Consider the following 26130-nt stretch of genomic DNA (forward strand, 5'->3'; position numbering starts at 1 on the left):
CCAACATTTAAGTATTCGTTTTCAAGAAAAAGGTCTTCGATGTGGTCATATTTCAGACAACAAATTGCAATCTTCCAAGAATGAAGTATTTTCGTCAAGAAATTTTTTTTTTTTTTTTTTTTGGGGGCGATGCATTTTTGATTGCCTTGATTATTAGTCCTCCACCTAGCAAGCGCATTGAATGAAGCAGCCTGTTAGGCCAGCTTGTGCGTCCACCTGACTCCTGCAAATAAAACAAATGAGACCTTAAGCCATGTATTAGGGATTTGGCTATAGTTAGCCTAGCATTTAGCGCCAACTCGCACGGAAAGCCGGCGAATCGCGCCGCCAATTAAGTAAGCCGCTCGGCCGGATTAGCACAACTTCAGCGCGGTCATCCCGTTGCATCACGGAGATTTTAATTGTTTTATACGACGATTAGCAACATAACACCGCCGCCAGCCCGCCCGAGTCGTGCGTTCCGTGAGGGAAGCTCGCTCTCGGGCGGCAATTATTGTTCCGAGTGGTAAGGCTCTTGGGGCGAGCCACAGTCAGAGAAGTCGCCGGCGTCCAATTTATTTGATGAGGCCAGTCGGGCTCAGACGTCCAGAAAGGGGGAAGGAAGACAGGGGGTGGGGAATAAGGATTAACAACAACAACAACAACAACAAAAAAAAAAAAAAACAGCCTCAGTGCAAGCTTGACTCGGAGTTGCGTTGTAATAACAATAATAATCCGTGCAGGGCTGAGCGGGCAGCGGTTGGCTTTCAATACGGCGCGCTCACGACTCACGCTTCACAGCTACGTTGACGTTACAATTGGAGCGCTCGCCCAAGCGTGGCCTGACAGCAGTCGTTACGCACACATGGGAGTGGACTACACATGATGGAATACACTCAAAGGTGCACAATCGGATAGCATGAAGGGTAAAAAGAAAGATAGGAAAAAAACTTTTTCTCTGTTAAATACCAAAGGACAAAATATTGTAAGGCAGTCAAATGTTCTGCCTGTAATTCAAATCTTTATTGTTGTACCGGTAAGCGCGACCAAAACGATGTACTTATATAAAAAATGTAATCACATTACAAATATAACGTATCCCTTTTTTGTCAAATATATTTTCTATTTAAATGTACATGAATAAAGTATTCTACTAAAATTGGGATTGAATTCCAAATCAAAAAACAATTACCTTCATAAATTTCATTATTGATGAATTTAGAAAAGTACATTTTTTATTTTTCTACAATTTTTTACTAGATTTTCAATATTTTTTAATTTATTTTCATTTTATTTAATCTTTTTTTAATTGAAATTTAAAATCAGGAAATGACTCCAATTGCTTTAACCACAAATAATTATTTTGTACTCCAATTTATTTTTAAAAGGAAAAGTAATATTTTCATTCAAATACTTTTTTCATTTTTTTTAAATAGACAAATAATGCTAAGAACACATTTTTACAATCCAAACTAGTTTTATCCAGAGCAGACCGAAGGCAGTGGAAAAAACCAAACCAAAGCGTGCTGCAACAAAGTGTCGAATGCTGAGTATAAAACTGCAATGTCAAAAAGTGTGCACCAGATCTGTTTTGGCTACTATTGTGTGTAATCCTGCTGACTCACAAACTCCTTAGCCGAGCTTGACTGCCACGAGAGAGATCAAAGAACTGCGGATGAAATTCAAAGACGGGTGGGTGGGGCATTGATTCCTGATGTACTCCGCTGCTTGACGCGCACTCTTTTCCCAGAGGACCTTCTCTTTCAGATTGGAGCGCTCCGAGTAAAACTAGCTCTCTCTGGGGACGCTCACAACACCGAGTGTAAGAAAAGGCATGCTGCACACACACACACACACACACGCATGCACGCACACACATTAAAAGTGAATATGACAAATAACAAAGGAAATGCCCACAGCTCCCCGCCACGCAAATTTAATGATCACACAGCCGAGGGCCTTGAACTTGAGCTCAAATACTTGAAACCCCTTTTTTCACTTTTTCGTTAGTCCCAACCGCACACAAATGCTCGAAATGCGCGGAAACAGGAGTTCAGAACAATCAGACAGACCTACCTATTTGGCCTTTTAAGGATGTGAAGTAAAACATTTCAAAAAATAAATAAATACGTGGCACATTTGACAAACGTGGCGGCCAGGGGCTCCCACTGTGGCTAGCGTGAGAAGCTAACAAGGAGGCCAATATCTGGCAGAATAAAATTCAGAGAACCGAATAATTGTCTGATTAATTTAAAAAACATCTAACGCTTCAACAGTAAGGATATGAATTAAAGTGAGAAGATTTGACTGTTTCAGAATATTTTAGCTGGGAAAAAAAATTGGGCAAAATCGACACAAAAACAACAACCCAAAGCGGCTGATATTTGTCGATTTCAAAAGGGCCAATAACGGATTGTTGACTTGTTAACTGTCATTCCTCACCTCCATTTGAAAAGTCAATAACCAGTCGGCGGCTAGCGCAAGAAGCCAACTTGGAAGTCTACTCCACTCACGGCTCCAACTCACAAGATCCAAGTCAAACTCTGCCTTCAAAAGAAAGACCTTTAAAACGCAAATATATCTTCTTCCGTGACATTGCTGCAGCCTATTTAGCAGAAAGTATCTAATTGAGAGGAAATGACACAAAACAAACCAGCCAGTGACCACGTGCGGAGAACCCCGACGGAAAGTTCCCCGTCTATATTCGGCGCCCGCGTCCTTTTATGAGCCGCCAACTCCGCTTACCATAAAAGACGCGGGAAGAGAACTGTGCAAAGTGGCGCGGTTGTATTTAAATGTTATTGGGGCAATGTTTGAAGAAGAAGAAGAAGAAGAAAAAGGCTTCCTTTGCGCCAACAAAATGATCACTTAGCTCAAACGGAAATTCCGCGCAAAGGCGAGCGTAGGAAGGATGGCGCTCGCTACCACGAACCGTAACAAATGAATCTCTCTCCCGGAGCTTGGCAGCCAGCCGTTACTCTTGAGTCAATTAGGGACATCATCATCAACAACAACAACAACTAAAAGCAGTACACAAGCAGCTTGTGGGCATCAACATGCAAATTGCGCCAGACTGTGAGCCGTTATCTCCAAAAGGGACTGTTCAAAAAGTTTTTATCGGGAATGGTGATTATCAAATGACCTAAATGCTTATTGCTCCAAGAGCCATGAGACAAAAGGTGATATTCTAGCCGCAAACATCATCTCCCCAAAAAGTAGCAGGATTTGTCACTAGTCACTTTTTTTGGGGGGGGGGGGGGGGGGGCTGGGCGGTGCGGCGGGCGCTAGTGAGATACACGCTAATATGTACTTGTAGTAAAGCGGGGTACATGAGCAGTGGTTCATTTCAAAGATGTGATTTACTTTGGGAAAATATTGTTGTATAGATGAAATCAGGCACTACGTCCACCTTTTCACCCCCCCCCCAAATTCCAGCAACGCAAAAGGATTTTTGGTGCTCCTCAGGCTCTGTTTGAGGTCCCCTCCAATTCCATTGTTAGGTCGATGACACACCTGGCTCCACATCCAAGAGAACAGGGAAGGTTTTCGCCTTATTTTAACCTTAAAAAGTAGCATTTTTTCTTTTTTTTTTTTTAGGTGGGGGTGGAGGTGGGGGGGAATGATTATTCCAGCTGTTGTTACGACTCCTTCGTCGTCTCTGACTTTTACATCGTGCTGCCCTTTAGCAAAAACAACCACGACGGATTAATTTCAAGCAAATACACATCGGCTGGAGCACTTTTGGGGGAAAAAAACAACAACAAAAAAATCAATGAAATGTCAGATTCGCCCGCCTGCACACAGAATGTGCGGGCCACCGCGAAAAGCCGTGGAAGAAAGCGGAAGGTGTTTACAACACCGTCAACAAACAACTTTGATCTGAATCCATCCGAGGGAAAACGGAGACCACGCAGACTAAGCTACGTTAGCGCTTAAAGGCTAGCTCAGTCGGTTCAGTTGGGCTGGATTTGTTCACTATGGCCCATATTCTCCCGGTTGCCTTTTCCGACTTGCGCCCGCGTGAGGATACGGCCCTGTAAGAGGAGGACTCTTAGCCACAGCTGTGACTGAGCAGCAAACAAACATACATTTGCATCTTCTGGGCCTGCAAATGTAATTTCAGTGACGACATCGAAGCAATTGAATCCTTGTTTCTTGTCGTTTCCTTTTTCATTCGGACACAGACGACCCCCCCGCCCTGAAAAAAAACATATTTAAAAACCATAAAACCGGCCACTAGTATTTAAAACCATTTGAAACAATCCAAATGGCTTTTCCCAGTGGGAAAAAAAAGCAAAACCGAGATGGCCACCGCGCCAACGAAAGATGGCGACATGATTTGTTTGTTTATAGGCCGCACCAACTGGCTTGTGCAACATTAATGCTCGCTACGCTCCCCCATGAAATGTGAGGCCATGTTCATAAAAGACTTGAAAATGGAACAACAGATGTACGGCACGCACAAAGCCTGCCAAAAGGTTCTTGATGTACTCGGAGCGTTTGCGGCATCGGGGCAGATGGCACTCGTCTGCTAATGACTATTTTACTGCGTCGACTTGTCGCCTGTCACAGAAATGCCGGGTTGGGAATGATTGCATTTCTGCGTTGGATTTGGAACAAACGGCTGGAATCACAGCGCCCGATGGTTTGCACTTTTACACAAGGTCCTTAAACGCAGCAGAAGTGGAGTTAAACAAATGTTTTTTGGGCCACAAGACATGCCTGCCTGGAATTTCTTTTGGGGGGGGGGGGGGGGTTGGGCGACGATCAACTTGTGCGAGTCCATCTGCTTGACTAGACGGAGCGCACATTGAGGATGTAGACTGCTACGTCAGGGTTGGGCCGCGAGCTAAGCGGCGTTAATAGCGCGCAGCCAACTCCTTACGTTTGGAGTTACGACAATTTTGTTGAGAAAATGCCCCCAAAGATGCTCCGTGGCAGGTGCCCGGTATTTGAGTCAATCGGCTTATTGGGAGTTTCACTGAGTGAAAATGCCCACTGCTAGTTTAGCGTCTAGCTGCTAACTGGTGGTTTATAAAAGCGCGCAGGGAACTGGTTCAGTTTGAAGTTAGGACAATTTTGTTAAGAAAACGAATTTCAGCAGGGTCACACATTTGAGTCGCTCTGATTCACAGGCCTTTCACGGAGTGAAGCTGTAGATTGCTACTTTAGCGTCCAGCCGCTAGCTCGGCGGCAGGGAACTCAATGTTTGCCGCTCGCCAACCTTATCCGTAACCCCAATTCATGCGTTTGTCCTGCACATCTGAAAACACAGCATGACACAGATATTGCGTGTGAAGTCTAATGGATACACGTGTTGCGCAAACACGCACATGAATAAATGAAACATATATAACGGATGGATTCAAAGTGGAAAGCGTGTGGAAAGCGCGTATCGCCGCTTGCCTTTCCTCTGGGGGGCAGTGAAGCAAGCGCATGGACCGGGCTACTTTGCTTTGGAAAACAAGCAACATTCACATGTTGGTCGGCTCCTTTGCACAAACGCGTGCCACCTCTTTTTTCGACGTCTCATTCGTATGCGTACAAAGCTACAGCTCGCTTGTTTACTACCCACGCCAAGATGATGGGCGTTGCAGAGTCCGATTATGAAAAATAAGCTCACCCGATGTTAGCAAATGGTTGCCGTACACAGCAACAAATGGCAAAGGCATCATCTATAAAAAAAAATAAAAACAACAAATACACAGGCCCGCTACGGAAAATTGCAGGCTTGACTGCTTAGTCTGATTCCTTGTTGAAGATTACAGGAAAAGGCAAAATTTGACAGGCAGTGTAAATTCCATTATAACTCTGACACTACGACCGGATCCGGAAAAAAAATGCAGGCTTGAGAAGAAGCTGGGAAAATGTTGCCTCTTACGGCTGCTGTTCACGTCTCAGAAGCTGGAAAAATGTGTCGTTGCTTTTCACACAGAACGGAGGACCGATCGGGGCACCGGGCAGCGAAACTTTGGCTGAAACAAACTACGGGCGCCGTCCCATTTCTGATACGAACGCAGGAGCCGGGAAAAAAAAAAGCAGGATCGACTTTGCAACTGCGCCGATGCCGTTTAAACACAACAGGAAGGCGTGGCAAGAAGTCGGAAAAATGCCGGAAAAGGTCAAGGCTGACTTTGTCCCCTCCGTTTTGTGTCCTTTGGTGTTTCGACAAAAAAGTAGCATGGGAAAGTTTGGAAAAGTAAAGGTCTATTACATCTCTGCTACTACCTCCCAACGCAGATCATCGCTAGGCCGACTTGGCTCCCCCGTTCCATGTTGATATCGTTTATTTCAAAGAGTGACAAACTATGGAAGTGACTAATTAGCTCGATTCAAATTGCGAGTCAACTAGTGACACTTAGACGTTAGCCGCTACAGACAACACTCAAGGACATGTTTGGCTCGTGTTTACTCGCAGCTGGCGACGGCAATCAAGCGCAATGGAGCGCGGTTCCATTTCAAGTGCGACGGAGAGGTTATCCCGTCCGTCCGTCCGTCCGTCCGTCCGTCCGTTCGTCCGCCACGTCACTTTGCCGGCTAAGTGAATTACGTCAGACGTGTTTAAGGGGTTGCGGCACTGATAACAACTGAGCGCACATTTGACGACATGAATGACTCGCGTGGCACCGGGAAGGGAAAATGGCTACTGGGGCCCATTCTGGACATTTTCACTTAGGGGTGTACTCACTTTTGTTGCCAACGAGTGGAGTTCATTTGTGGGGACAGAAAACTGACAGCGTTGTACAAGTTGTGCGCTGCCTACTTTGTGTCCTTTCTTCAGTGTTGTCCCATGGAGAGATAGAATCAAATATTTCCAGAGAGGCGGGGGCTGGACTCACTTGTGCCAGCTAGCGTATGTGTGCGCAAAGCGTGCGCATATTAGCGCCGACAGCGGCAGCCCGCACGTCGCGCGGGCACGGAAGCGACGAGCCGGAAGAACATCCCGCCGCCCGACGTCAAAGTTGGCGCACGTCGGGCAGTTTTGGCCGCGACATTCAGCTCTCACGTCAGGTTTTCAGTCTGCGTCCGGCTCCGCCAAACGTGCCGCCCTTGCCCCCGCACATGCCACAAATGTGACTCATTGGACGGTCACCTGGCCACTTAAGGTGTTTCCTACGGTCCCCGCCGCCGGCGTTTTCACGCATGGCGGGGCTCGCTCGGGAGAAGCCAGCCAGCGCATGCAAAGGTGAACGGCGATGATGCATCGCTGTGGTTTCTTGCGCTAAAAGGTTAAGGCTGTTTTTAGAGCGGACGGCACAGATGTCAACACACTGAATATGCACGTTTCAGACCTGCTGCACCAGTTTAGGAATTAATGAGACTGCTTGATTTGTTGAGGGCATTTTTTTTTTCTTTTGTATGCGGCAATGTATCGCTGCATTTCTGCTACACATCCCAAACCAACCATCAACGCTACGGATGAAAAACGACCATTCCTATACAATTGAGCTACAAGCCACTCCACTATTTTCTCTCTTGAATTTGTACTTTTGCACCCATTTGGGTCATTTCATGTTGAGTGTACATCACCCGCTGAGGAATCGTTACTCACCGGCAGACCAGTTAGAAAACTACACTTGCTCGCTCAAAATGACACAGGTAGAAGACATACAAGGCACATTTTGCTAAATCGGGAATTCAATGCGGTGAATCCCATTTTTGGGATGGCTGAGTTGAAGGAAAATCAATTCAAAATCGATTGATCGAGTTTTTTTTTTGAAACCCAGCCCTATTAGCGTGCTTCCAAAATCCTCTCGCTACAAATTCAATTTGCACTTTGAGCGAGAGACAATAATTACTCGCCGCACGCGGACATGTAGCAGTTTCCTTTAGCAAACCCGGTGCTAATATTCTCAAGAAATGCAGGCAGACAGCTTGCTAGGCTTGCGCTTGTTGCTTGGTAACACAAGAATTGCTAAATCCCAATGTGGCCTGGAGGGATTTAAAAAAAAAAACACACACAAAAAAAAATATTTTCATTTGAATTCAATAAGCGAATGTGAGTAAGGATTGGCGGATGGATGTGTCGAGAAACGTGGAGTTACGGACAACTTAAAATAGATGAGTAATAAAGTACATTTAAAAAACACAAAATACATAAGTAGTTGAATGCTTTTTGAAGTACATGTATGACTGCTACTTCAAATTAAAATGCATACAAATATACGGCAGTGATGAATATACATTCAAATAAATAAACAACAGGTCGCCACGGCGGTCGACTGGTTAGCACGTCCGCCTCACAGTTCAGAGGTCGTGGGTTCGATGCCAGCCACGGAGTTTTCAAATCCCCCCCGCCACAAGGCCCGCTCCTCCCGAACAGCTGTTTTGCATACGGATCATTTTTGTCCTCGTCTCCATAATGCCCATGACACACTTTGATCGGGCAATCTGGATGGCGGCGGATTAACGGCTGGATGCAAATAGAATTAGGCTCGCAGCTTTCCAAGGCGCAGGCAGCTTTTGCGCATGTTCAATGACGCGTCCGTTTGGAGCTGAGGTGGGGCGGGGGGGGGGGGGCGCGATTGTTTTTTTGGGGGGTGGGGTGGGCGTGGCGGGGTGCCACTCAGAGCGCTTCCCAACTGGCGCCACCCGTAAAGCCAACACCCCGCAAATGGACAACAATTTTCACGGCAAGGTTGGTCCGGACCAGCACTTTGAGAAACAAAACAAGTCAACTGCCGCCATCGCAGTTGACGCTTAATCGATCGAATCCATGCCTGAACAAATCGATGACTAGGCCCCCTAAAAATGCACGTCAATGCATTAAAAACAGAATAATTCTACCACGAACATCGACTGATTATTCCCAATGAAAACCAAACTTATGCTCAGTGAGTCTTCCCCTGCTGCAACACACCTGATTCAAATGATCAGGATCATCGTCCAGCTTCTGCAGACCTTGCTGATCATTTGACTCGGGCGTGATGGACAACAGGCAGGACGGCAGGACAAAAGGATTGAAGACCCCTGGGCCTAAAGACATGCGTCCCCTTGAGGACAAGGCAAAGACACGTCTTATCTGCCACCCAATGCTAGGGTGATTATGTCAAAAATATCAAAGGTAAACGCAAACGTCAAATGCTGAAATTGACACCTTGGAGGGCGTCGACAAAATGTCCGTGACAAACGCTCGGGCTGGGAGGCTTGCGTTGGTTGGCTGCAATTATTCTCATTTCAATCGGCGTGGCATAAAAAGCTTGCCTTCCACCGGCGGCGGCAGGCAAATACCTCCACTCCGGAGCCCACTTCTCCCCCGAGATGCACAAAGAAGAAGCAAAGATGAAAGAAGGGGGATGTTTTTTTTTTCTTCTTTTTTTTCCCACACGGGTGCTCCGAGGAGCCAAGTTGCACCGTGTGGGTGGCGGAGAGGTTATACAACGGCTGCCGCTCGTAATGGTGACAACATGTGAAAGCAGCTGGGGCGGCGGTGCGAGTGGGGGTGGGGGCGGGGTCCAAGGATAGCCTAGTGCAGCAGGGCTTCGCGGTCCCTCTGCGAGTGCGGCTTTGAGAGAGACCGCTATCATTCCGGCTTTGATGCTACCACTGCTGGCTTGACTTTGCCCGTGCGGTGGGTGAAAAGACGGACAAATGATGACTTGAGGGGCAACGGATATCGTCCCGGCGTGGATGGTACCTCCAAATGTGCAAAATTGCAGGGTCAACGTTGTCCCACCACCCGTTTCATGTTGTTCTATTTATACAGAAAATGAGCAAAATGAGGGAAAAGACAAAAAGTGCCAACTTTCAGAAGTAGCGTCAAGAGGCTACAGGCGCCATCTTAACAACCTCTGTTACTACCAGAGAAAGACCAATATGGGGTTTTTTTCAGGGCTGACAGCCATACCGATTATTAGAAATCAAGAAGGCCGATAACCGATAATTGGAGCCGATATTCATTTTCCGTATGAGAGAAAATATTGGCAAAAAATAATTAACTCTCAACTTTGTTGAAACGTTTTTGAGCATACGTTTATTGAACAATTTTTCACATTTGCATAATGTTGATTTTTTAAAAATTATTATTGCATTTTTGACAGTATACATCTTTGTTATCAAATTCTAAGAAAAAGTTCAGGGGGCACCCGGGGTCGTCAGCATGTCTTAAAAAGCGAACGTTTTCTCCAGTGAATGAAAGTCCTCCAAAATTTCAAAATGACAGAAAAGATCAACGTTCACATAGAATCTTTCTTCAATCAGAGGCGCAATCCTGCATCCGTTTCAGCTAGGATGTTACCTCCGGAGCCAGAAAATTGCCGGGTTGACTTTCGGCCTTTTCATACATCAATAGTAACACGAGTCGTCTTCGATAGGTCACATAAAACGCGCTCCTTCTTGGACAGTCCAACAGCAACTGACGCCAACGTTGGCTGAACGGAGGCCTTGCTAGTGCCAAACTTATCGAGTAACCTCCAATTATTTTCCCCTGTCTTGGGAATTCATTCCACCCGACGCAATTCTGTTCTCAGGGGCCAGTAAACAGCGTGCCTCTTGATCCTTGCGTACTGGATTTGGAGCAACGGCTTCCAAGAAGAAAGAACGAAAGAAAGAAAGAAACAAAGACAGAAAAAGAAAGAAAGAAAAGGCTCGGCAAAGGCGGAGAGGACATCATTAAAAAAAAATGGCAAAAAGTCGGGGGTGGGGAAAAAAAAAAAAAAAAAAAGATGAAACCTCTCCAACTCCTCCACTACTGCTGCCGCCGCCTGCTTTGAAGCCGGAGCCCACTGGGCGGCAGCAATCTTTCACACCACGTCCATCGCAACATATGTCTCTCTGCAGGGGGCAGTGAAAAAAAAAAGAAAAAGTGGGACAGTAGCAAGGAGGAAGCGGAAAATCGTGTCCGTTCAACACCCGAAGGTGTCCAAGATAAGCACGCGACTTGACGACGGGAAATGATCTAACGGGGACGGCGCGGGGAAGCTCTCGGGGGGCCAGGAGGTCACTCGCGGGCGATGGCATGCAGATGACGATGCCAAAGGAAATCGGTGATCGATTATGCCCGAGGCCGTCGATGATCAGGACCACGAAAGCCGTCATTTTTCTTGTTTTCCACCCAAAGGAGTCCCTGATTACGCCCAAAGCAAGTCATAATCGTGGCTGACCACGCCCGATTACACACGTGGAAATCGGACACCGTGCCCAGAAATGGAGGATTCTAAATCAATAAATTCCATGTTTATGGCCAACAAACGTCAATGACTGGAGCCAATCACACTGATCAAAATCCGGATGAAATCTTGACTTGTGCCCAATGAAATATTTTTGCCGCCTGATACGACTGCTTTTCTTCTCTTTTCAAGCCTTTCTGCATTTTAGTCCCTTTTTAGCAGCCACCTTTGCCACGCGCTGGCTCCACAATCTTGTGCGCATGCCTGTTTATGTTTCGACGCCGTTCATTTGTTTGGCCTGGTCAACTGACACTTGTCGCGTGCGCTTTATTTGCCGCGCCGACTTCCGGCTTGCTGGCCCGTGACCGAACGGACCACCCAAAAGGTCCGAAGCAAGAGCAGCAACTCTGCGCGGCCGCGAAATGAAATGTGAAAAGTGAAATGAGCGAGATAAACTGTCGCGGTCAAATGACAAACTCGCCCCGCCCGCCCGCCGCCTCCATTTTGTCTTTCCTTCAAATAAAATCGACAAAGGAGTCGAGGAACGAAGGAAAGAAAAAGCGGCGAGCCGTCAATCTGCGCGGCCAAGCGTGCAAGCGAGACATTGATTGAGCTCCGCTGGCTTGCTGCGTGCTATTAATCAAAGTCATTTCAAGCGCAAAAACACAAAAGGCGTATTTAGCGGCGGGAATCCACCACGCGAGCAAACGCAGCCCACTTCCAAAAAACACATTTTGCGTTATACTTTGCCGTGACGAAAGGCAATATTTTTGGCTGGCGAGTTGCTGGTAGGCGGAAAGCAATTAGCGCAGGTGCAAAAGGGTGTTGTGCGAAGTGTGATCAAGTCATTAGTCTGCCACACTTGAATAACAACAAACTTGTTAGTCACTAATTCCTTCTTATGTTCACATTGATTTCTGCGGCACTTTGACGCGCGAGCAACGCGAGCGACCCATTGCAGCCGTGCCTTTGTGGGCGCGGGCAAGTTCAATCGATTCCGCACGTTTGTCAACCGTCGTCAACGAATGGACTGACGCTGACTTTACAGGAGCCGCACCATCCTACGATAGGAATGGTCGTACTTTATTTGAACACAGATAATAACATGACAGGAAAATGTCTACTTCATGCTCAAAATTGAAGACACAAGGAATCACTTCCACACAGACCAATTGGCGCCTTTTATGTACCAACTGCCTGGTGTGAGCAAACCCAAAGATTAGATGACCTGTTTTTTTTTTTTTTTTTTTGCATTCTGTTTCGCCTCCACGACACGATTTATCGATCGCCCGCGGCAGCGCACTTAGCGGTGAGCATGCTAAGCTCTTCAAGGGCTCTCCCGACCTCGTCCGGTTTTATTGGAGATGAGCGCCGATAAAAATCCACCGGACGCCGCGCTCCGCGTCTCCCGACGAGCCGGCCCGAGGCTCGGGCGCGACTTTGACGGTCGGACGAGCTGCGGGCGTTTTGGCGGGACGACGACAGGACAGCGGCGGAAAACAGACGCCACGGGAGGGAGAACGTTTCAAAAGTGCTTCAAACGCACGTTTCACACAGGCCGAACACGTCAATCAAGGCAGAGATGGCAACATTTGTGATTTCACCAGTGCTAAAAACAGCCGCTGAGCCATCCCCAAAAAATAAAACAAAGCAGCCCTATCAAGCCTGCTCCCAGATGGCGCTGACAGAATCTGCTCGAGTTCTGCCACTCGGCGGCGGCGCCGGCTCACGCGACCACGAAAATATGTTTGCGACGACGTGACAGATTGCGGACGACCCGGAGTCACTTTGTGCGGCGCATCTCGCCCCCCGCCAGGCCTCATCTCCATTCCACATATGCCGGGGGGGGGGGGTGGAAATTTACTCGTCGGAAAATTATTCATTCAAAAAAAAATTCAATAAAAAAACACACAAATGTTCAGGGTCAGGGGGAGGAACTGTGAGTGAGAGTCTTCTGTCTTTTGTTTTCTGGTTTCTCTTGGGATGGGCCGACACCAGCTAGCGGTATCGATACCAGCCACCAATACCTAAAGCGGAAGTCGAGCCAAACATATTTTTCATTGAAGATTATTTTTTCATGTTCGCAGCAGGCCCACTCGTTGAAACGCGGCAATCTGATTAATATTGCATTTGTGGAATATGAGTTAATCCACCCGTTTTGAGCCATCTCTGGGGGCGGCCATTTTGTCTTCCGTCGACTGAAAATGACATCGCAACCGCTCAGGTAACGACCAATCACAGCTGACCAGTTTTCTGAATCTGAGCCGCGATTGGTCGTCGTGAGCAGTTGCCGTGTCAAAACTTATTCCACAAACGCAATATTTATCCGAATGCCCTGTTTCAACTAGTGGGCTTGCATCGAACATATTGTTGAAAAAAAAGGAAAAAAAGCTTGCGTTGACGTCCCCTTTAAAGCATTTAAAAAAAAAAGAAAAAAAAAAAGGCCTTTAAGACTTCCTTAACCGTAGTTTGCACGATACTGTGGCAGACTGACATCAAATAAAATCGGACAACGCCTGGCACGACCTTCTAGTACCTGCTGGTGTCATTTCTGTCATTTTGTATCGTCAAATGTTCCAAAAAGAGAGAACGCGGCAGCGCGGACAGCAGGAGCGCACGCTAGCGAGTCGGCTGCGTTAACGAGCGGCCGTCGCTCCCGCCTCACTTTCAAAGCTGCCATCTTTGAACATTTGCCGCCTTGCATCTTTCATGGCCACAAATTCAAACTGCAGATGAAGCGTCACTGCGGGGCCGCGGCTTGGCTCTTCGGCTCTTCGGCCCTTCCTCGCGTCCGCTCGCCTTTCAAGCGTCCCCCTTTGATCGGCTCTCATTGGCAGCCCCGCCCAAACGGACAAAAAGGCTCAAGTGCGACTCGCAACCGACTACATGGGGAGGTTGCGCTTTTGCCATAAGCCAAGGAACCACCTTCAAGGGAGTGTTGTTGTTTTACTTGGACAAAAGTAGCGCTTTGGCACAAGAAGGCACGGTGAAGTGAGTGCTGTAACTTTTATTTCGACTAAAGCAGTGCTTTGGCACCTTCTTGTTGCCAAGCGGACACATTCAACTGAGTGTTGTAGTTTAATTTCAGTAAAAGTAGCGCTTTTGGCGCTAAGAGTTGGAACAACCCCCATTTTGCCAAAACGGAGCCACAAGGTTGGTCGGTCTAATCAAATCCAAAGTGCACTTCTGCATCCAACGTGCTGCTCAGCGCTTATCGGTGGCTTTCCGCGCCCCCCCCCCCCCAAAAAAAAATCACATTTGCAAATTGCCTCCATACGAGCGTTAGTCACCACGTTATCGCGGCCGCAACGCCGCCAAATGGCAATCAATGCTTTGTTTACAAAGGCACATTAGGTCCCAAAAAAAACAAAAAAAACAAAAACAAAAAAAAAAAACAAGGCTGCTGTTGATTTTCATTAATTTGGGCCTTAAGTTTCCCTCTTTAGTTTTTTTATTGTTTGCATAAATCACCATTAATGCCCAGAGTGTCTGCGGGGAGAAACAATACTGTGTGTGTGTGTGTGTGTGTGTGCGTGTGTGTGTTTTGTCTTTTCCCCGTACCGAGGCTTAATGAGTCAGCCAGGCTTAATAATTATTCAGCAAATCTGCAACTTTTAACAAGTGTACGCCAGAGATTATGCTAAGATTACAAATAAAGCGTTAGCAGGCTGTTTCATCATGTCGCCTTAAGACGGCGGCGGCGGCGGCGGCGGCGAGTGTGCGAGCGCTTCCGCCGCACTCAAGCAACGCCGCCATTTGTGGAACTTTTTGGAATTGTGCTTGCCGCCGTTAGCGAGGAGGCAACTTGCATAATGTCTCGATGGAATATTGACACATCGCAAAAGTAAAACTTTTTGGCCTGCAATGCATCTCTTTGACAATATTTTTGGAATAGCATCTGACAATATTGATATTCTTATGATGGCGTATCGATACCGTGCACGGGATGCATCATAATATGGATTCTTTTTTGGCTGATGCATTGATGTGGTGCATACAATACATCACGATAACGATAGCCAGGAGTAACAAGACTGCAATATTTTTAGTAGGTCGGGCTCAACCGATTAATCGGACCGTTGAGGGCGGGGGGGGGGATTTCACGTGTTTTTATTTGAAGTGCGGCCGGGAATTCCCCAACCATTATGTGGTCAAAGGACACGCACGCTGGCACTCGCACACACCTTGTGCTCGTACGGCAGCGCTCCAAAGTGATAACATTACCGAGCCGCGCACCCTCCCTCTCGGCATGACTCAGCGTTATGGGGGGGGGGGGGCGCAGGTTGGTGGGGTTCAATGGGGAAAAAAAGCGATTACATGCTCATTAGGCTCCTCGCAGCTAAAACAGAGCAAGGCGGGGATGGATAATCACGCAGGGAATGAGCTTACGTAGCGTTAGCTGCACTCGCGTGCGCGGCGTTATGCGAGCTCGTCATCGGCCGCCGTTCATTCGGGCGAATTTCAGTGTGCGCCGCTATTGCAAGTCGTAGTGCCCGAAAATGTTGTCACGTGTCTTTTGGGCTGACGCGCCGCAGCGATATCCGGCTTACAGCAGCCCAGACGAATCCTTTCTCTGTTTCACTTTGAGCACTAAAGATGTTTTTTTTTTTTATGAGCGACTTTGGCGGACTTTTGCGACACGTTCCAGCAGGAGGCCGAGCGCTGGCTGACGCGCGACTTACTTGAGGCTGAACTGCTCCACGGTGGAGTTGGGCATCAAGTACAAGACGATCGTGAGGGTCTCCCCGGGCTTGAGGGGCTTCTCGGGCAGCCTGAGGAACATGTTCTTGTCCAGCTGCTTGTCCACCAGCAGCTGCTCCTGGCTGGCCTGATACAGGCCGATGCTCCCGATGCGCAGCAGGGGGTGCTGGGCCCGCTGGCCCCCCGCCGCCGCCGCCGCCGCCGCCGCCTGGCCGCACTCGCCCTCCTCGGCGCCGGCCTCGTGCAGCGTGTAGTAGAGCTCGGCCCGCGGGGTCTCGCCGGCCAGCCCGTCCGGGAGGCCGTCGGCCTTGCGTCGGCCCAGCGGGGCCACGTTGGCGTTGAACCAGGACGGCGGCAGCTGCAGCTGCGCCAAGCACTGCGCCAGGTTGCCTTTCATGCGGCACGAGGTCTTCATCTCCCGCACGTCCCGGAAGGCGTGAAGGCGCACGCACGGCAGCCTGTCCTGCGCTTTGAAGTCGTCCCAGTCGCGGCCGGCGATGTAGAAGAAGACCTGCACGGCCGGATTGTCGGAGAAGACCCGCGACCGGACGATGAAGGCGCGCACCTTCCAGTTGACCGTCAGCTGGCCGGGGATGTCCAGCGGGCTGCTGGGCTGGAGCAACTCCTTGGACAGCGTCTGGTCGCGGGCAAAAGCTCCCAAGCTGATGTTGAGCGCCGGGAGCTCCTTTGTCTGGAAAACCACAAAACTCTCCGAGCGCTGCAGCGGGTGTCCGCCGCCGCCGCCGCCGCCGCCCGCGCTCGGCCCCGACGCCTGAGCCGTCTCGCGCAAGAAGAAGGCCAGCTGCACGTTGGACATCTTGAAGCTGGCCGGCAGGTAGATGGCGGGCGGCGAGGGATTAGCCGTCACCGGCGAGGAACTGAGGAGGGCATCGGAACTGGTGGGCGAGACTTTGCCTGCCAGAGCTGCCGACAAAGAAATGACAAAAGTTAAAATCGAAGCGGCTAGCGCCCGTGCGCGGGGGGGCGGGGCTTCGGCACGCTGCAGCTGATTTCGCTCCGGGTGAGTCAATCGCGGGGTGAGCCGAATTGACCCGGTTTAAAAATGCATACAATTGTGAAAGCATCTGGGGAGACTCACGCTGGCCAAATTTCGACTCTTTTCTTGGACGGACAAACACGGTGGGTCGCACTGAGGAAAGTCAAGCGTCACATAGCTTTGCATGCCAAGTAAGTAGCCAAAATGTGCCCGTTTAGTACCACAACACCGACAATGTGTCGCCGGCCTCGCATTCGAGGAACCGAGGGAGTCAAATTAGCGTCAACAAATTAGCGTCAACAAATTAGCGTCAGCGCGTCGACAGCCGTGATCCCGAGCCGAGCCGAGCCGAGCCGGCGAATGCGATTCAAAGTGCCACGGTCCCCGTTTCAAGTTGAAAAGCAGATCTTTTTATTGCCACCCTGCGTCCTCCCTCAAGGCAAAAACGAGACCATCTTGACAACTTTCGTGAGTTGGAATCATTTACTGTAATTGAGTACAGCTCTCTTGATAGCCAATGACAGGTTTTCAATTACTTTCTTGTTACACTGTGGGTCAAAGAGTCGCTTTGAGGTTGAAAATATCTGGTGAAGAGTAAAACTGTGAAAAGAAGAAAAAAAAAAGTCCATATGATGACTATATGTTTCAATCCACATTTTTTGGACAACTCGACACTTTTTTTCGCTGCAGCAAAACATAAGAGGCTGTTGAACTTATTCACTGCCGGACATTTTTAGACCCTAATGTTTGAAAACATTTGAAAAACATTTCAATAGGTTCCTGGCATTAATGGCTGGACTGTGAAAAGACAAACAACTATGTCAATGGCAGTTCATCGGAACGTCAAACATCACATTGGTCATTAGCCACCCGAAACATCCTTTGTCAAGTGTTCGTCGGCAACACAGGTGCGACCTAAATAGCCAGACATGCTAGATGACATCAAGAGAGAGAAGCCCCATTTTGGACAGAGCAGACACGAGAGGCAAATTAGCGCTAGCCGCTTAGCATGACGGCGGCCACCTACTCAGCAAAAGGATCCCGAGCTGAGCGCGCAGACGCCACTTGCTGTCCAAGTCGTGGATCAAAAGTCCCATCTTCCAAGTTTGACTTGGGAAAGCGCATCCCGTTTGGCCCTTTGCGCCGTCCTCCCTCCAAGGCAAAAGCGCTCCCACTTGACAACTTTCTGTGTTGTTGCGCAGTAGCAACGGAAGCGGCCGGCTCGCGCTCTTGCACTTTCTTAGCTCCTGTTGCTAACAAAATCCAGCCTTCTCCTTCTCCTTCTCCTTCTCCTTCCCCTCCTCCTCCTCCTTCTCCTTCTCCTTCTCCTTCTCCTTCTCCTTCTCCTTCTCCTTCTCCTTCTCCTCCTCCTCCTTCAGATGGTGCCTTCAAATTGCCCTTTTGGACACGCGCGTGTTTGTGTGTCTTGGCGTCTGGCTCCCACGCCAATCTGCTGAGGCTGCGAGTGCAGACGCCGGACTGAAGCGCGCCCCACCACCTCCCCCGTGGGCCGTGCCGCAGACAAAGCGTCGGGACGCCGCCCCATCGCAGCCACACCTCGTCTCCTGTTAGCCCGCTACACGCACGCACACACGCACGCACGCACGCACGCGCGCGCACACATACGCACACTCGCTCACGCGAGCGGGGGATGTTACTCCAGCCTCCAGGCAGTCGTAGAAGAAGAAGAAGAAGAAAGGATTAGGTCAAGATTATTGATGAATTAGCCGGGCTTTTCCTCCTCTGACCCTGTGAGAAGTCCATGAGAAGGGAGGCATGTCGCCCCCAAATTGGGAGGGGCATACCCCACATGCTTGGAATTCCCATCTTAAAAAAAAGGGGAGAAGAATTCCTCGCAAGTGACAAAAGAAGAGATTGAAACGACATCCCGCTCGAGGAGGACTGATGACAGAGGCTACTTAGCGTGCGCCCTCAAAGTTTGGCGAGGAATCAACGGGAGTGCCACATTTGCCACCCCTGCCGGACAAAATGACAAAACCAACACCAAACACATCCAAACGTGCCGTGACGGTGCTTGCTTTGTATGCCGGGGAGGCAAAAAGTGCAGAAAATGCTCGCAAAAGTACTTAGAAACGAGAGCCAGGGGGTGCTCAGGTCAAGACGGGACATGTAAAGGACTTTTGAAAGTCAAATATTGGTTTGCAAAGATACAAGTACAAAAATCACCGTGTCCGGCCATGACTCCCCGTATGAGTTGAACGTCGTGGCTTTTTTCCATGCCGCTCGCTATTCACTTTCTGAACTGTGTCATCTCGTCGATCACGACGCACACTTTCTACTGCGGCACATAATCGGTTTATCCCCAACATAAACGCGATCTGTTCAAGTGTGAGGTGCGTCAACGCGTTGACGTTTTTCTCTTCTAACAATCGACGCCACTGGCCCAGATTCAACGCCTGGTCTTCATCTTCAACTCAAAATCGATGCTGACCTCAAATCCAAAGCGATTCAGCGCCGCCGTCTGCGGCCGTCTGCTAAAGTGTAAGCAGATATTGTACCGCCTCCTGGTGGCCAGGGAATGCATAATCTTGTCATTAAGACAATCAATAAATACAGTGAAAGAAAGAAATACAGTGAAGCAATTTAGACAATGTGGTGTGTGTGTTTCTTAAAAAATAAAAACAGACCCCGCCGCCAGTACAACTGGTCCAAAACCGCCACTGGACTTGAGCAAGGCATTTAAAGGAAAACGCGTCTGTTTGACACAAGCAAGCCAAGAGCCCATCACGAAAGCGTATTTTTTCCAAGGATCTAATTCTGCCTCGGACTGCGTGTTTGTCTCTTCTCTCTCAGGCCTGCGTTCATGTGAAATGCTGCGCCGGGCCCATTAGCAAGCAGGCTGCGTCAGCTGTGTTTGCGCGCGAGTTCGCCGGGCCGGAACAACACACAGTTGGGCTGTTTGCATTGTCACTGATGGGCCGCGGTCGCGGAGCCGTTAGATCAACAGGCCGCCGCAGCGCCGGCGCATGGCAAGCATAGTCATTAGCGTCGGCAACGCAGGCGATCGCGGCGTTATCCGCGGACGTGAAAAGAAGCCCGCCCCCGCCCCCGACGTCAAGGACACGTGAATTTGGGAGGATGCGCGCAATCAAAATGAGACGCTGCTGAGAATCAAAGTGGGCTAACTCTGCGTTTCATGCTTACTTTAACCTCCGGGATCCCAAAGAAGCTGTTTTTCTTTTTGGTCCCATTTGAAATTCACCGACTAGCCTCATCCTAGCTAGTCCCGCGACTCCCTCTCGTTAGCACGCTGTTAGCCGGTCAACGGCTGACGCCTTAACCGGTCAATTATTCCCGTTGCTAGGATGACGTTAGCTGGCCAAATATTCCCAGAACTATTTCCGGGCATTAGCTTGAATTTAGCCCGTACGTAGCTTTCACCCATGCGCACTGCCTGCGTAGGGAGCTGACGGCAATAATTTAGGACTCCTGGAATGGGACAATTCTGATTCGGCGCTGGTTCTCAACGGCCAATTTGCTACTCAATTCGACTCACCACCGACTTGTGTTCTGACGAACCTTTAGTTAGCCAGCGTTGGCTAGAATTCTCCAAATGCTCAGTGCTAATAGGGAGTGTCGGCTTTTGCACTTTTCACTTCGGTAGCACATTGCCATGAATTTCTACGTGTAATTGAACTGCACCTCCGACAAGGAATGCTGAATAAGACCAAGAAATGGATAAGATCCCTCTCTCTCTCGCTCTTAAAACATCCCAAAGGCTGATTTAGGGAGCGAGCCAGCGCCACGCACCACTCAACTCAAACTTTATCCTCATGTCGCCGCGGCGGCGGCGGCGGCTCGGGCGCTAAATTGGAGTAAATTACGAGATGGCGCGACATCTTTGGAGACAGCTCGCGTAATCATTCCAGACTGCAGGTAGCTGGAAGCTGTAGCCGCCCGTAGGAGTAAATCAGGAGGGGGAAAAAAAAAACAACAACAACTCTACTCGCCTTGTTTGAACTTTCACTACATGTTTTTCTTGCGGGAAATAACACCGAAGCAGCAGATCATGCACTGTCTTTGGACTCTCGAGTAAAACATCTGATTTGTGCGCATACTTCACATTCTCTTTTGGCCTTTACTTATTTATTTTTTTTTAGAACATCTCAAGTACAAAGCCGACTTTTTCTGGCAAGAAATAACATGCACAGAAAAAGGTGTTTATACTTTTATTTTCAGTAGGCTCGATTACTGTCAGGGTGTAAAAAAAATAAGAAAAAACTCAGGCATCTGATCCAAAACGCTGCCAAATGAGCATTTCCATATACAATGACGCTCAAGTAGGACTTGAAAATGACAGGTCTATTTTTTTTCCTCTTCTACCTAAGTTCAGTGAGGCAAACCAGCCGATCAAGCAAAGTCGCGAGCCAACGAAGGCATCCAAATCAAGTCCAATCAATCGTCGTAACGCGGCCGGCGGCAAGCAGCCCGGCGCGGCGGCGGCGGCAGAATATTTCCTCGCCGCGAGCGACCCCTTGAGCGAGCGCCGTAAACAAAAAAGCGCGCCGACACTTTGACGCCGCATCTCCAGGTCACCGTCGAGCCTTTGATGGAAAGCCATCAAAAGAAAATCCCTGGCGTCGACGGCCGCTGTAACCCGATTCCCTTTTCCCCCTTCCACTCGATGTCCTTTTAGACCTCCGGGCCAGGCGGGGTCGAATTCACTTCCTGTTGCGCTGCCATTCCGCCGAGCATCTGTTGACGTCGGGCGCTCGGGTTCGCCGTGCTAGCGGGCCTCGCAGTTAGTTGTTAATCAACATCAGGTCGGGTGTTAACACCTTTTTAATAGCTCGTCCCAAATCTGTTATCTTGTTAAGACCTGCGCCTAATAACCAATTAATTGATTGTACAGAATTGAGCTGAAATTGGTTGTTGATTCATTAGGTCTGGAAGCCGCTGAGGCTACATTAGAGAGCACGATTAAAAAACAACAACAAAAAAACCCCAACAATTACAGGAACTCGAAATACATGGTTGTGGATGACTGCACTGCATCCCTGCTGGACTTTTCTGGCATTTTCTCACAATCGGATCCTTTGCGTGGCTTAACATTCCACTTCTGACACCAATTACCGCAGCCCAGAGTGGGTTTGCCCAGATTCAAACTCGGGTCTATTAGTTTGACAAACGTGGACGCTGACCATCCTTAACTCGTTCAATGCCAGCCATAAGAAAATGAAAAAAGAGAACCTGCTGAGTGCTAGCCCATTGTGACTGCTCTTTCAAAGCTCACAGAATATTGTTAAAGGGACGGGGGGGGGGGGGGGGATGGCCATGCTTCATTTGATCTCTTTTTGGAATATTTGTCAATAAAGATCCATGATTGCCCGATTGCTTGGCCACTGCCAGTCGCCGTCTGCCTCCCGAGAGTTGACGCCAGTTTAGAAATGTCGCGAAATGTCGGAAATATAACCGGTCGGGGGTGGTGTGCGCAGTCGTGCTCTTGTCCGCTTCAGCTTGTGAAAGTGGAGGAGCAATCGCCACGGTATTTTTGATTTTGTGGAGGTGATCATGATGAGATCACGTTTGATAAGTCCAAACTACTGTGCAGGACACTTTTGTACTTTCACGGCTTGAAGTGGACAAGAATAGCAATGTGCATTTGCATTTTGGTCGCCGTTTGAGACAACAGAACTGACAAAGCGAGCAATATCACCACGCTTGGCTCCCTCCCGTGACGCAGACCGCCGAGACCGAAAACATAACGTAAGCCACGCCCATTTTTGTCGTAAATCTACTCACAAAAAAAGCCCTTAAACCGACACGGAGTCTTTTACTTTTTGCCGTGACTGAAATACGCAAGCACATCCTCGGATAGGAAATGACCTCATCCGTTCACTGACGGTTCATTTGCCCCGATGGCCGATCAAGAAAATGTCTTCAAATGTCTCGTTGGTCCGCAAATCCACTTGAGGTGCGGCGCACGCAGCGGAGCGCTATGAAAGCGCAGCCCCCGAGTGCCGGCGTGGAAGAGGAGGGCAGACATTTGATCTCGACAGGGAGAAGCGCATAAACGTCTCGTCAGCGGAAAGGTCACCCACCGCCAGATTGTGGAAAGGGGGCCTTCTCTCCAGCCCACGATCATGTTTCACCGCCGAGGCTTTCCCCATTGATTCTTTGGCTTCCATCTCGAGCCTCGCCTTCCTCAAATGACACCTTTCAGTCATCACGCGCGGGGCGGATCGCTCGCCCGCCCGCCCGCTCGCTCGGGCGGAGGCGGGGGGCCAATTTGCATCCAATCGTCCCCTCGGTAATGGAGGAAGCCAGTCATCCCCAAAGCCGTTTGTCACGTATGACAGCGGCGAGATACCACCTAGCGGGCGGAGGCTGCTTTCAATTCCCAAAGAAAGAGAATCTTTGCTGAAGCGGCAAATCCCAACCCGACATCATGTCTGCTTATTTACTCGAGCGCGTCGGCTTTGTGCGGGCGACGCGCGGCCGATTCGAGCGCGACGCCACATCGGGAACTGGGCGTTAGGCGCTTTCCGCGACGCGGACGTTAGGCGCGGCGAGCGAGTCCCGGCCGTCACTTTCTATTCGGCTTTGCTAACTACGCGTAGCAGTCGGAATCGGAACGGTTTGGGATTTGGCTTTTGGGGCCTTTCTTTGGACTTTTCACTGCCAGACATTTTCAGGCCCGCCCTCTTTTACCCTCACGTTTGAAAAATATATCAATAAGTTCCTGGGATTGAATGGCTGGACTGCGAAAAGACAAATAAATACGTCAATGGCAGTGGATGAGTGAAATGAGGTTTTAGAGCAGGTTTGTTAGTTTCTATTACAAAGTGGATTCAGTACTCGTTTGTTTGTATAAGGGGTTTTTGTTGTTTGGATAAAAAGCAATTTTTGAGGGTAAAATAAAAAAAATGTTGGAATAAGTATTGTGTAATAACGTAAAGTTTCACTTTCAATATAATTCTAGGCAGTTTTAAGGAATGTAAAACAGTTTCAGTTCATCGTTTTTTTCAAGGCACTCCTTTTCATGTAATTTCATTAAATATTATGTTTGCTTTCAATTTCCGTTTTAGTGTCTTTGTTTCTTTTGTTAACTACATATATGATATACTGTATCTCTCCTTGATGGAAGCACGCTTTTTGCCAAGTCTCAACATCCTTCTTCATCGTCCCCCATGAAGCAATATGATGTGCATTAGTTCTGTAATTCTGGACGTAGCCCAACTAAATTGTTTAAATAACAACTTGTCTCCCAAATAGGTTTGTCCACTCAAGCCCACTCACAAACGTGACAAATGATGATACGGATTCGCACGTCAACTAAATGAGTGTGTATTCATTCGTCCCTGACTTGACCAAATTAAATTAGTTTTTTTGCGTCAGCTATTCTAATAAGTACAATACACGGCGGTGTGATTGAGGGTGTTAATTAGAGTCCGTGAAGGCTTTTCTTTCTTAGCGCCTCCTCTTTAGAATCCAACATATTATACACAGTGCAGCTTTAATCACACATAATTTGCGAGCTTTATTAAAAAAAAAAAAGCAAGTATATATAACCAGTGTGACACCAGCTGAGGGAGAGGGAACTTTTCATCATTGAGCTTTTTATGTTCACCCATAAAATCATCCATAATTTATATTGACAGTCGCCTTATCTGGTCCGACGAAGGCTGTTTGGATGGCGACGGGGGGGGGGCGAAGACGTAAAGTGATGGCGCCCCGATGAAAGGCGCCATCCATTATTCCAGCTACTCAGGTAATAGACGTTTCATAACGCGCTATGGATGATAAATTCGCCAGCCGGCTTTGAGAGGACACAAAAACACCGGCGGCTTTTACTTTGCCGCCCTCGGTTCGGGTGGTGCTCGCCGATCATTAAGTCAACTAAATCGTCGTATTCATCGGGACGTCAACTCAACTCAGGCACTGACGTTTGATTGGGCATTTTCAGTAACGTGTCAAAGCAAATCTGCTTTTAAAAGCTTGAAGGACAAATGCCTTCGACATGCTACACAAGTGCCAAACACGTCAAAGCAACCCAGCGCGTATTCATCGTTTGCTAGCGCGAATTCCGCTCTTCACATTTTTCAGCTTTTTCCGAAAGGCCGCCAAGATGTCACCTAAGCTCGGCCCAAGTAAGAATTGGCGTCAGGGAGGTATCTTCAAGTGACACGTCTCCACCGAGGGACCTGGAGTGCAACCCGAATGGCTGCTTCAAACTAAGACGGCCAAATTGCGGTTCAAATCGTGTGCGGAGTTATGACCGACATCTCCAACCAATTGCGTGCTGATTGGTCGAACTGCCGTCCAGGGCAACATTTACTTTGTTACTTTGGAGTTCCGCAATTGTGCCCAAAATGCCCACTTCAAATGAAAATGGCTGACTTCCTGTTCAATTCCAGTCACGGGTCCTTCAGACTTCCACACGGCCATGCGATTTTTACATCAATCAGTGAAATTGGTGTCGGCGGGCTATTTTTTCCGCAACTATCGAGCCCTGGAACTCACCCCTAAATGTCCACTTCAAATCAAAATAGTTGACTTGCTGTTCAATTCTGGTCATGGGTCCTTGAACATTTTTCGTGCGGCCAGACATGTCCGTCCAGACATGTCTGCCCAATTTCATTTCAACCAATAAAAGTGGTGGCCGGGCGGGGCTGATTTTTTTTTTTTTTTTTTTTTTTTTTTTTTTTCCCAGGGGGTGCAAATCTCAGCCTTTCCAACCAACAACAAAATAGCAGATGAAAAAGATGAGATGAAACCTGGTTTGGCTTCAACAAAGGCGAGCATGCCTTTTGTTGCACGAGTCCCTTTTGTAGCAGCGGCCATGCCATACCACTCGGCTTACCTTACACTAAGTATTCCCCTGATGGGAAAAAAGGCTGGAGCCCTTCTAGATTACGTCAGATGCTATTGAGACGCCTCCAGGGCATTTGCGTCCTTTCATCCATTCACCACATCTGCAAATGTGCAAAATCTACTCATTCATTCTACCCGCGAGTACAAGTACAGATACGGTGATGCCTTCACTTATGATTTTAATTCATTCCGTGACTATGCTTTTATGTCAAATCATCTTTCCCCATGCCGCTCATTTGTTCCAGCGCCCCACAAAAAAAAAAAAATTAAAAAAAATTGCGTAACGAGGGATTTGCACCTTGGTAACCAAGGCCAGTATAATACATGCACACGGTACGGGCAGGATATGCAAACAAGTCCGCTCACGCGCGAGTGCAAGTTGAGGTTAAAAAAAATGACTAATAGAAAAATCAGAAGTTCTGTTTCCTCAAGTTAAAAAAATAAATAAATAACCCCCAAATAAACTTTGTTAATTGTATGCAATATGTTTTGATAACTTGGCAAAATGGA

General features: G+C 48.4%; 1 protein-coding gene across 1 annotated transcript in view; it reads right to left on the reverse strand.

Moving 5' to 3' along the window:
- Positions 1–18442, reverse strand: part of tmem132e (transmembrane protein 132E) — a 48669-nt gene extending 30227 nt beyond the window's left edge. Inside the window, exons 1-2 of the mRNA XM_086012878.1 lie at positions 17813–18442; positions 15770–16712 (exon numbers count right to left, since the gene is read on the reverse strand). Of these exons, the coding sequence (XP_085869004.1) occupies positions 15770–16712; positions 17813–17882 (1013 nt within the window). The 5' untranslated portion in view covers positions 17883–18442. The remainder of the gene's footprint in view (positions 1–15769; positions 16713–17812) is intronic.
- Between the last annotated feature and the right edge of the window lie 7688 nt (positions 18443–26130).

The sequence above is a fragment of the Filicampus tigris genome, chromosome 17, assembly GCF_054856515.1.
Source record: "Filicampus tigris isolate MCC_2025a chromosome 17, RoL_Ftig_1.0, whole genome shotgun sequence".
Lineage (NCBI taxonomy): Eukaryota > Metazoa > Chordata > Actinopteri > Syngnathiformes > Syngnathidae > Filicampus > Filicampus tigris.